General features: G+C 46.7%; 1 protein-coding gene across 1 annotated transcript; it reads left to right on the top strand.

Annotated features, from left to right (window-relative positions):
• Nucleotides 1-1,069: 1,069 nt before the first annotated feature.
• LOC120719417 (dehydrogenase/reductase SDR family member 11-like) lies at nt 1,070-10,086 on the top strand. Its single transcript, XM_040008559.1, has 7 exons — nt 1,070-1,334; nt 2,352-2,561; nt 7,317-7,411; nt 9,016-9,145; nt 9,261-9,353; nt 9,452-9,517; nt 9,633-10,086. The coding sequence occupies exons 1-7, from the start codon at nt 1,203-1,205 to the stop codon at nt 9,660-9,662; spliced, it is 756 nt and encodes a 251-aa protein (XP_039864493.1). The 5' UTR covers nt 1,070-1,202; the 3' UTR covers nt 9,663-10,086.
• Nucleotides 10,087-12,547: the final 2,461 nt, after the last annotated feature.

Below are 12,547 nucleotides of genomic sequence, written 5' to 3'. Positions count from 1 at the left end.
ATGTTTATATGTTACTATAAAACCGGTGAGTTGCAATTCATCATCCATTATAACTCTGTAAACCTGACTCTGTGTAAAAGTTCATTTCTATCAGTTGGTGCACAAAAATGGCCGTTTAAAGTTTTAATTGTTAAAACAGGGTTTCTGTATCCAATATAATAACAATGTTTGGTGTAGTTTTTTATTTTACAAAAAAACCCCAAAAAAACAAAAAAACAAAACCTTTCATGATTAAAAATTCAACTTCCTCAGAAGTTCTTAATTTGCGAGTCACAATTCTGGTATAAAGTATTACCAAATCACGCCTTCTTTCCTTCTTGGTTGTTGAGCTATGAAATGCTGATGACCTTCACAAGTTTTCCATTTGTCCGAAATGGAAGGACTCATCCTAAAAAAGCATTTCCCCCTGAAAGTTAAATGTCTCTTTGCTGCTGTATAGAGCATGACTGGGGAATTATTGATTCTTCCCATATTGTCTCTAATCTTAGCGAAGAAATCCTTGACAGAGGCCGAATGGTCACAAATACTTAATATTATACAGAATGTTACAAATTAATTAGCTCACTCACTTCAGTTTTTATTGTGGCAGTCATGTCAAGGTAGTTGTCCCCGGCAGAATTTGTTTCCCCTGCGTTGAGAGCACAGGCTTGGTTGTCCAAATCACAGACAAACAATATAAACACCAAAAAAATTGTTTCTTTTACATGCCTGAATGTGCACAAAATAGGTTTAAATGTTACACAAATTTCTTCAAGTCATAGGTTGTTCCATATTATGTCACTTTTTGCTTGATTCAATGTGCATAAAGTTAAAAGATTAAAAATAATAAAACCAATTTTTAAAAGAGGATTTTTCAAGTGATCCAATTTTAGATGGATTATGCAGAAAAAAAATCTAATTGGGCTGAAAGGTCTATTGCTTTATAACGTATTCAGGTTGTGTATCATGTTTTTAAAATGAAATAATTACTTTTAAAAATACGTAATCAGTAAAGTAACTGGATAACCTTCTTGGAGAAGTAATAGTAACTACTTGTTATTTTCAAGTAATTTGGTTGGAATGGAGGCGGAGTCAACTGGATCCGTTCTCCCTACCTGGTGCGCGCTCACGACGCAGAGGAAACTAATTCTGTCAGGGATATCTATCTTGGCACGTCCCTCTCTTCATACTTTTGGTGCGTGAGCTGGTTACGACTGTCTGTGATGGAGCGCTGGCGGGGCAGAGTGGCTCTGGTGACCGGAGCCTCGGTCGGGATCGGGGCGGCTGTAGCCGTGGAGCTGGTCCGGCTCGGTATGAAAGTGGTGGGCTGCGCCAGGGACGTGGGGAAAATACAGGTTTGCTCTGAAATAACAAACTCGATTTCAGAAGAGAAACACTTAATGTAAAACTCTAATGCAAAGGACTTTTTAATGTTATGCAAATATGCAGTTATGTAGCTCTGTCAAGTGGACATCATATAATGGCTGTCAAGCGACAGACTTTTTGTTTTACAATAAATCATTTATGCTGTACATATTGGTCAATATGCATGGGTTAAAATGAGCTGCACAATACCAGATACAAGTTGTGTACTATGCAGTATAATAAACAAAATTATAAACAGTATGTTGGCAGTATAGGAGACAGAAGTCAGACATGATATCTTACATACATAAAAAAAAAAAAAACAGTTAAAAACTGTACTGTTTAAACAAGCTTTCTGTTGACCAATGCTTTTTACATTTTTATATTTTTAATTTACATTTCAACTGTATATTTTGTATATTGTGCATTTTGCTATTTATCGTATCTGTGTGCAGCGCTATGTGACTACCTGTCTATGAAAAGCGCTTAATAAATAAACTTTACTTACTTAACTTACTTACTTACATACTGATGAATTGTGTAAATCCACAAAGAGCAGTAAACCTCGGGTCAACAGCCACAGCACAGGTCAGCTGATCACAGCCTGTAGAGAAAAAAAATCTGCTGGATCTCTCAATAGAGCCTATTGTGACTCTTGATTCATTTCCTCACACTCCTATAACCACTACAGTGATCTTAGGGTTCTCACATCTGCAAATCCCATTTTAGCCCCTGACTATACTCATATATTCATTATTTTCATTCCCATGTCTAATTTTGCTATTATGTTGAAGTTGTACAAGGTTATGTTTCCTTTGCAAAATAATTGAAATGTCCCTATCTTCTTACTTTTATGCTTTGAATTCATTTCAGAGCCTGGAATTTTTCTCTTTTATCTTAGTAAAGGAGTTTAATCGATAATTCAACTTTTACCAGAGTATTTTTACCACAAGAATCTGAATGCAATGGTGACTATGAAGGTATCATCTTTTGCTTTTTGTTTTCAGAAACTGGCAGCAGAGTGTCAGAGTGCCAGCCACCCTGGTGTTTTGGTGCCTTTCAAGTGTGACTTGAGCAAAGAGCAGGAGATTCTGTCCATGTTCGCCGCGATCAAGGAGCAGCACAAAGGCGTGGACGTGTGCATCAACAACGCTGGCTTGGCTCATCCAGAGGCGCTGCTAAATGGCAAAACCAGTGGCTGGAAAAACATGTGGGATGTAAGCGTTATTTTAGAAAAAAAATTGTCATGGTTGGTATGCAGTAATATGTTGTTGTGTACTACATATTAAAGTATTTAAAGGAATGGTTAATTGTAGGGATGCACCGATACCACTTTTTTGGAAACGAGTACGAGTACTTGCATTTCAGTACTTGATGATACCGATACCGAGTACTTAATAAAAACATGATTTAAATTTGCAGGTAACAGCTTTTGTCACGGTCTGGCTGGCAGACCGTGGGGATGTGTGGGGAAGGAGGACCCAGGCGCGGTGCTCTATGTATAAACAGTGTGTTTATTTACAGTGTGCAACAAAGTAACAATAAATCCCCGTGTTTTCCCAGACTCCCGTGTTGTGTCTCTCCGTGAATAGTCCGTGTCTTTGTGCTCTCCGCTCCCGTGTCAGCACCCCCCGGTGCTCGCTGCTCTCGTGTCTTCCACGCTCCTCCTGTGGGGAAACAATAGACGCAGCCGTCAGGACACATACAACTGCGGGCATACACGCACACTAACTTAACTGAACAGAAGACTAACGTGGAGTCTCATGCAATGATCCCGCGTCGGTGGGAGCTCCAAGACTCTCCTAAGTAGCTCCCCCGACGAGCCCTGATCAGCGGCAGGTGTGTGGCCAGTCCCTCCGCAGGGCCACACCCCTCAGGCCGGCAGGTGGCCGAGCTCCATCCTCCAGGCACACCCGCAGACATACACACCCATACCTCGCCTAAACATATGAGTGGGACACAGACTAACACAGCACAGAGAAACACACATATGTACATGCACAGAGAAGGGGAAACGACACCAAAAATACATAATAATACACAGGTCCATGACTGCCCAGGGATCCTGGGTCGCCCAGTCCCAGGACCCTGACAGTACCCCCCCTCTAAGGGTCGGCACCCGACGACCCAAAAACACAAACCAAAAACAGTACAACCAACCCAGGGCGGGCGGCGGGAGGTCCAGGACGGAGGGCAGAACCAAAACAAAACAACCCCCCCAAGGTCACAGTCCCAGAGGCCGACCGCGCATCCCGCAGCGGAGCAACAAAAAGAAAAAACGCTACAAAACAGTCTCAGGCGGCTCATCAACATAACAAAAGAGTTCAGGGGGCCTACCTCGAGTCCAATGGTGGCGACATTGCAGCTCCGGCGGACGGCCACGGGTCCGGCAACAGCAGAAAAACAGTTCTGGGGGTCTGCCACTGCTCCAGTGGCGGCAGCACTGCTGCCCCTCCGGTGGCGAGGCCCGGGCCCAGTAGCGGTGGCGCTGCTCCCCAGGCGGCCTGCCCGGGATCCAGTGGCAATAGCGCCGCTGCTGCTCCTCCGGCGGCCTGCCCCGGGTCCGACGGCGGCGGCACTGCTCCCCAGGCGGCCTGCCCGGGATCCAGTGGCGGTAGCGGCGCTGCTGCTCCTCCAGCAGCCTGCCCCGGGTCCGACGGCGGCGGCGCTGCTCCCCAGGCGGCCTGCCACGGGTCCAGTGGCGGCGCTGCGCCTCCGGTGAGCAACAGCGAGGTGTGGTACACAGTTCATGACGCGCTGGTCGCTGACGTGGATGCAGAGGACGTGGATGGCGTGGAGGCCGCGCCAGACGTGGAGGTCCCTCCGGTTCGCTGACCTCCGGCTCAAGCTGAGCGGGTCCCTCCTCGGCCGCTGGCAGCGAGAGCTCCAGCTCGGCCGCTGGCAGCGAGAGCTCCTCCTCGGCTGACAGCGCCGGTTGTTCCTTCCGCTCGCCGAGCTCCGCAGCTGGCGGTGCGGGCTCCCCTGGCTCGCCGAGCTCCTCCTCGGCTGACAGCGCCGGTTGTTCCTTCCGCTCGCCGAGCTCCGCAGCTGGCGGTGCGGGCTCCCCTGGCTCGCCGAGCTCCTCGGCTGACAGCGCTGGTTGTTCCTTCCGCTCGCCGGGCTCCTCGCCGGGCTCCTGCTCCGGCAGCGCGAGCTCCTCCTCGGCTGCCGGCAGCGCGAGCTCCTCCTCGGGCATGCTGAGCTCCTCCTCGGGCATGCTGAGCTCCCGTAGCTGCTGGACGAAGTCTGTGGATTCCCGAGCTGGCACTACCCCCCGGGCTTTACGCAGGGTGCGAAGGCAGGCGGAAACACCCTTGAGCTGGCCGAGGTAGGGATTTCCCTCCAGGATCGCCTCGATGGCGTTTAACCCCACCACTCTTGCACTTGTGTTGGTGGTGTGAGTCACCCAGTCAAACAGGCGTTGGACGCGTGTGAGGTCGCTCTCTCCGGACAGGGCCGCTGGAGTGGGTAGTGGAATGGAGGCCGCTGCTGGTGGAGAAGAAGGCTGAGCGGGTGATGTGGATGGTGAACAGGATGAAACGGTAAGCGGTGAGGTAGATGTCGCGGGGGATGATTCAGCAGGTGACGGCTGGATTACTAGCTGGGCGATTGGCTGTGGTACAGCGACCAGCTGGGCTGCGGGCAGCGCTTCAGCTACCGGCTGGGCAGCTGACCGTATAAACATAGCCCCGGAGTAAACAGTAGAGGTGAGTGACGATGAATTGTCCATATGACTCACCTCGGCCGGCTGTTGAGATGTCTGTGGATGTGGCTGAGGTGAGGAACGCCGGCGGCGCGAACGTCGTTTCCGTGTTGACGTCGGGGCCGGCGTCTCAGGCAGTGAATCCACCAGCTGTCCGAGCTGGTGGGCAGCCTGAGGAGGAGAGTGGAGGTGGAGGGTGGAAAGCAGGAAGTCCAGGACCACCGCATTAAGGGAGTCCACCAGCCAGGGGGATTTGAAAAGCATCTCCTGCAGCTGCCTCTCCACGGCGTGACGCAAACCTTCCGCAGGCTTCTCCCACCATAATTCACACATGCGGTACACTTTGTCCGTAATCTCCCTCCTGAGCCTCTCCTCGGAGACCGCTGGGTCCATACGGGGCGGGATCATTCTGTCACGGTCTGGCTGGCAGACCGTGGGGATGTGTGGGGAAGGAGGACCCAGGCGCGGTGCTCTATGTATAAACAGTGTGTTTATTTACAGTGTGCAACAAAGTAACAATAAATCCCCGTGTTTTCCCAGACTCCCGTGTTGTGTCTCTCCGTGAATAGTCCGTGTCTTTGTGCTCTCCGCTCCCGTGTCAGCACCCCCCGGTGCTCGCTGCTCTCGTGTCTTCCACGCTCCTCCTGTGGGGAAACAATAGACGCAGCCGTCAGGACACATACAACTGCGGGCATACACGCACACTAACTTAACTGAACTGAACAGAAGACTAACGTGGAGTCTCATGCAATGATCCCGCGTCGGTGGGAGCTCCAAGACTCTCCTAAGTAGCTCCCCCGACGAGCCCTGATCAGCGGCAGGTGTGTGGCCAGTCCCTCCGCAGGGCCACACCCCTCAGGCCTGCAGGTGGCCGAGCTCCATCCTCCAGGCACACCCGCAGACATACACACCCATACCTCGCCTAAACATATGAGTGGGACACAGACTAACACAGCACAGAGAAACACACATATGTACATGCACAGAGAAGGGGAAACGACACCAAAAATACATAATAATACACAGGTCCATGACTGCCCAGGGATCCTGGGTCGCCCAGTCCCAGGACCCTGACAGCTTTAGTCCTATAATTTAACAAAAAACAAACAAACAAGGGACTAGTTTGGAATTAAGAACATTTATTTAAAATGAAAAGCATCTTGTGTGCAACATATTACAGAATAAATAATTATAAAAAAACAAAATTTAATTTTAAATTTGTTCGTCTGTTTCTCTGTTTAGAAGTCTCACTAGCACAGTCACAGCTGGGATGACATCAGAGGCTAGTGCGTCGTAGCTGCTCACTTTTTTAGTTAGTTCCTCAAAGGGGGCGAGGATGGCAACAGTCGTCTCCATAAGAGCCCATTGGTGAGCAGTGAGATAGTCAGGGAGTTCGTGCTCGGATACATACACGCCCAGCACTCGCTTTTGCTCAATGAGGGACTGGAGCATGCTGTTCCAGCGCGTCTGTACGTCCTGCTGCAGTCTCTTTATTGGCTGGTTGAGCTGTCCCTGAATGTCCTCGAGGCGGGAGTAGGCTAAGGCGGAATGTTTAAAATGCCCAACTATTTTCCGTCCCACTGCTATAGCATCAGCTATGCTCCACTGTGCTAATAAGCGTGGGTAAACTCTTTGTACTCGTTGTTGTGTTGGGATTTTAGGTGCTTGATTAAATTGCTTGTGTTAAATGCGCTACCTTTAGAGCCTCCTCTGGACAATTTCGCTGAGCACAATTTGGAGTCCGCCTTTGTTTTCGAGTCTTCATTCACTTTGAAATACTTCCACACAGCTGATATGTCTCGCCTCGCTTTCTCCCCGCTCTGAGCTGCAGCCGGGGCCTGGGGGCGGGCACTCGACGCCTGTGATTAACCCCTTACATGCCGCTCAAACATAGACAGGTCTCAGACCGTGGTATCGGTCCTCGGTATCGGGGGACTTTTAACGAGTACAAGTACTTTAGAAAATGTGGTATCGAGGCCAATACCCGATACCAGTATCGGTGCATCCCTAGTTAATTGGAAATACTAAAACTGCCCATAGGTGTAAATGCGGAGCGAATGTGTAGTGTGAATGATTGTCTCTGTCTGTGTGTTAGCCCTGCGACAGACTGGCGACCTGTCCAGGGTGTACCCTGCCTCTTGCCCTAAGACAGCTGGGATAGGCTCCAGCGCCCCCTGTGACCCTGAAAGAAGATAAGCGGAAGTGAATGGATGGATGGATGATTCCAAAAATGTTCTTTACTGTTTATTTCACTGCTGGTTTCTTACAGGTGAACGTTCTTGCACTGTGTATCTGTGCACGTGAAGCTTATCAGTCAATGAAAGAGAGAAATGTGGACGATGGGCACATCATAAACATAAACAGGTGCAGTTTTATTTTACTGATGGACAGTGATGGGTATGCTTGTTAAGTTTATTGATTTAATCATAATACAAATATCTTATGATTCAGTCATTCTTTTGGCAACTCTGCACAATGGACTTTTTTCACAGCACACATTTGATCTCCCCATTTAAGAACCTCACTATAGCCAATAAAGCCAATTAAAAATGTCAATAACAGTATCCTAAAACCATAAGGGACATCTTAATATCACTTTCATTGGACAGCTATCAGTTCAGAACTAAAAGATTTTGAGTTTACTGTGAAAATCATCAAAGAAAAAATGCAGGCCAACCAAATCAAATTAATACATAAATAAGTAATAATTCCGAGCTTCTCTTGGTAGGCACTAAATCAACATTATCCAGAACCAACAGTTTCTCTGTTACTATCAATAACTCGCCGGTCTTCGTTTCTTCCTCTGTGAAAAGCTTGGGTGTCATCCTCGACAGTACTCTCTCTTTCAATTCACACATTAACAATGTCACTCGGTTTGCATATTTTCAATTGCGCAACATTAATCGTCTCCGTCCTTTTCTCACCCCACATGCCGCTGCCATTCTTGTCCATAGCCTTGTTACTTCCCGGATTGATTATTGTAATTCACTTCTTTTTGGTCTTACTCAAAAATCCATCCACAAGCTCCAACGCGTCCAGAACTCTGCTGCTCGTATTATCACCAGGACCCCATCTATCCACCACATCACTCCTGTCCTGCAGCAGCTTCATTGGCTCCCGGTCAAATATCATATCAATTTCAAAATACTCTTGTACACATTTAAGGCTATTAATTATCTCTCTTCTCCATATCTCTCTTATCTGGTTCAGATCACCGCCCCATCTCGATGTCTGAGATGTCTGAGATCTTCTTCTTCCCTTTCTCTCTCCCTACCTCCTGATTTAAGAAATATCTCTTCCTTCTCTCTTTTTAAGTCCCACCTCAAAACTCACTTGTTCAAAATAGCTTTTCCCACATAACCTCTCCACTCTGCTATTTTAAATTTGTTTTATGTCTTATGCTGTTATGATTGTGTAAACTTCTTGCTTTTATGTTGCTTTTCTTATTCTACCATGTACAGTGTCCTTGAGTGTTCTGAAAGGTGCTTTCAAATAAAATGTATTATTATTAGTAGTAGTATTATAACTAAGTGATTATAAATTATATAGAAACTGTTAAGTTACAGCACAACAGCACGGTGATGCATTGGTTAACACTGTTATCTCACAACTTCTGGGTTCAAATCCAGCATCTGGCCAGTGTCTTTCTCTGTGTAGTTTGCATGTTCTCCCTGTGTCTGCAGGAGTTCTCACTTTCCCACATAGTCCAAAGACATGCAGTTAGTTGGGTTAGTTTAGTTGAATCGTGTCTGTGTCTCTGTGTTAGCCCTGTGACAGACTTGGAACCTGTCCAGGCTGTACCCGAGGCTCCAGAACCCCAAATTAGATAAGCAGACAAAAAGAGAGGGATGTTAAACTATATAGTAACTGTTGCCATTGTTGTTGTAACACTAAGGCCTGAGATCAAATCAGAATATGTTGGTAAATGCTGATTTGATTAGCAGCTTGTAAATAGCCTTCTGTTGCAGTGTGTGCGGTCATCAAGTGTTTCCTAATGCTGACGGACATTTCTACACCTGCACCAAGTATGCTGTAACTGCGCTGACTGAGGGCCTGAGGCAGGAGCTGCGTGCAGAAAACACTCATATCCGGGCCACAGTAAGCCTTTGAAAGACACTGTAACCAGCTCCAAAGTACCTTTAACACTAATGTCAGCTGTTATGAGATGCACACAGAGTACTTCTTGAAGAATCCTCATTATGTCATTTTGCAGAGCATTTCTCCTGGCTTTGTGGAGACAGAATTTGTGTCACGCCTCTACAGAGATAATTCTGATAAAGCAGCTGCTGTATACACTGAATATAAGGTAAAATTATTCTTCCTTCATTTCCTACAATTCCTACAGAATTGTTGATGTGATTATTCAGCTAAAATGTCATTAAGCACTTTTAACTTCTTTGATAGTCTCTGGAAGCAAAAGACCTCGTCAGTGCCATCACATACGTGCTCAGTGCCCCTCCTCATGTTCAGGTTTGAGATTGTCTCATATTTTCATCGTTTTTGTGACCTTTTGAATGTTTGTCTTTTGCATTTTAAATATCAGCAGTTTAGTCATAAGATAACATTCATCTATCTTTTCTTTCAGATTGGGGAGATTTTTCTTGAAGGTTTGTAGCAGGTGTCATGCAACTTGGCCGTGAGACCCATCCCAATCTTTACATCAAAGTAGTGTGACTGGCTCTCCTTACTTCTCAACACTGTCAGATTGTAATCAATTCACAGAAGGATAAAATAAAGGAAATTCATCCAGCTGTTTTCTGTCTAATTGTCTTCTTATCAAAGGCCCCTGTGGTACCTTTTTACAAGCGTCCTACTGGCCAACTCCAGGAATTCCCATAAAAACACTTTGATTAATGACAGCTTCCTTCTTATTGTAACAGATCTCAGTTGCTGGATAGTATTTAAGTATTTTTACTGTTGAGCAGGTGTTCATTTCATCTGGTTAGAACCTTCGATGAGGATGTCAGTTAGACATACACAGAGTGTATGTTCTCATCCCTGAGGAGAAACTATTGCATCTTTCATTTGTAGCCTCCTTTCAAAACAGTCTGTGAAACATTTTTTCCATTTCAGTGAGAAGTTGCAGGATGTGACCATAATGTACTGGAAAATTTTACTGACTTTATGTACTTATGAAAACACTCTATAACATTTTACTGATAATTTTCGCTAATTAATAAAACTTTCAGGAAAATTTGTTTCATTGCAGTGTTCTTGTTGCACTAAAGGATATTTATGTGCTGTGGAGAATATCCAGTACAACATATGTATATATGTATGTATATATATTTATGTATATATATACGTATATATATATATGTATGTATATATATATATATATTAGGGGTGCAACGATACTCGTATCGATATTGAACCGTTCGATACAGTGCTTTCGGTTCGGTACGCATATGTATGAACAATACAAAATTTGTAATTTATTTTATCAACTTTCCTTCTGACGATGCTGTCTGTGTTGAGCGCTCAGTGAATCTGCGTTCGACTACTCCGCCTAGGCTGCACTGTCGAGCGCAGATCCACTGAGCGTTCAACACAGACAGCATTGTCAGAAGGAAGAGCGCAGGGCAAGCTAGCTAGACAGAAGTTAAGCTCTCCTTGCAACATAGCAAACTGAACCTCCCCCACCCTCATTCAGATCTGGCGTTTGGAATTATTTTGGTTTTCATGTGAGGTATGACCCTGAAGGTAAGCGCGTCATGGACTAAAGTAAAACAGTATGTTGGATGTGCCACGCAATGCTCAATTACATGGGTGGGAACTAGTGTGTTAGCGCAGTTAGCTCGTTAACGTGTTGGCCGTCTAGCCCCACGCAGGGGTAGCTCGTTAACGGAGATTTGCCGTGTTGTGGCGTTAACGTCATTTCAACGAGATTAACGCTGACAGCACTAGTGGGAACACAACGAATATGACTGCACATTTACGCCGACATCATCCTAGTGCAAAGACAAGTGGAAGCAGACAAAAACAACAAGCATGCATGCTACAAACTTTACCCGAGTCATTTAGACAGCCGTTAGCACATGATTCTCCTTATGGGGACCTGATATGTTTAATATTGTGGCGAGCTCAGACAAGGAGGAGACGGAGGTGTCGTTTGGTCTTGCTTCCCGTGACCTAGCCAGGGAGCACAGCCATTTATTGACATCTGCAGAAGAACACTGCCGCTAGCTAACTGCTCAGCGCGGCAACCGCACAGCAACAACAACACACAGAGCGCCCTCTGACCCCGGAAGGACACACCGTCGCAGCGAGAAGGCGTCACCCGTCACTATGGCAACATAAACAAAACATAACTGTACAAACAGAACCCCGAACAGCCCTGACCCGCTACACAGCCCCCACCTAAGGGGTCAGTCGTCCCCGACGACCCCATTGCCCCACACGAAGTCCTGCAAATGTCCAGATGCCTTCTTTTGGCGCACTGGCCGGTCACGACCGGCGGGGGAAAAGTCACTCGGGTCAGAACATGGGGTGCCACCATCATCCCACTTCTGACACCAATGTGGCGAGCTCAGACAACGAGGAGACGGAGGTGTCGTTTGGTCTTGCTTCCCGTGAGCTAGCCAGGGAGCACAGCCGTTTATTGACATCTGCAGAAGAACACTGCCGCTAGCTAACTGCTCAGTGCGGCAACCGCACAGCAACAACAACAACAACACACAAGGTGCCCTCTGACCCCGGAAGGACACACCGTCGCAGCGAGAGGGCGTCACCCGTCACTATGGCAACATAAACAAAACATAACTGTACAAACAGAACCCAGAACAGCCCTGACCCGCTACAATATGCTGCTGAGAATATAGCCCAGAAGAAGCGGATACTATAGCTTTTATTTTGGAAAGAGCCATTTCTCTGTAATAAACTCTCTTTTCCAAAGATGAGTGATTCCTCAATCAGATACAGGTGTTACCGCGCCAGATCCGCGGCCCCGAACCGTAGTAAGGAAACCTCTGGCAGTTACTTGAAGGTTCCGTAACTGACTCGTAGCCGGCAACAGCTTACTATACAGGTCAACTCCGCTAGCAAAAAGATCGAAGGAGGCGTAGGAAACTGCTTCACCGAACTTTATTTCTTCTCTAAGGCACGAACACCGCGTACAGTGGGCTGAAACAGTTTACTCACAGCGAGCATCGCCGACACAACTCTGGCTGTCGAGGGAGTTATTATATTCCTTTTATTTATTTTCTTTTCGTCTCTTCTGTAGCTAACCGTTACTTTTCCCCTGCTCCGCTCTCTCTCTTCACACACACACCAGGCAGTCCCGCTACACACATCCCGAATACATTTCCCATCAGGCTTCATCCTTAAAGGGCCATGCCTGTAACACAGGGCTTGCAAAATCGCTAGCCCGACGTCCCGGGGCTAGCGATTTTTCCAGTCGGGCTACCAAAATCTATCTCTGCCCTGCCCGTCGGGCTATTGTAGGAAGGAAAAATTTATGTCAATGCTTTTGCATTCTTTCGGAAATGTAGCTGGGTAATT

The sequence above is a fragment of the Simochromis diagramma genome, unplaced genomic scaffold, assembly GCF_900408965.1.
Source record: "Simochromis diagramma unplaced genomic scaffold, fSimDia1.1 OVJJ01000344.1, whole genome shotgun sequence".
Taxonomy (NCBI): Eukaryota; Metazoa; Chordata; class Actinopteri; order Cichliformes; family Cichlidae; genus Simochromis; species Simochromis diagramma.
This window is presented reverse-complemented; position numbering and strand designations above follow the sequence as displayed.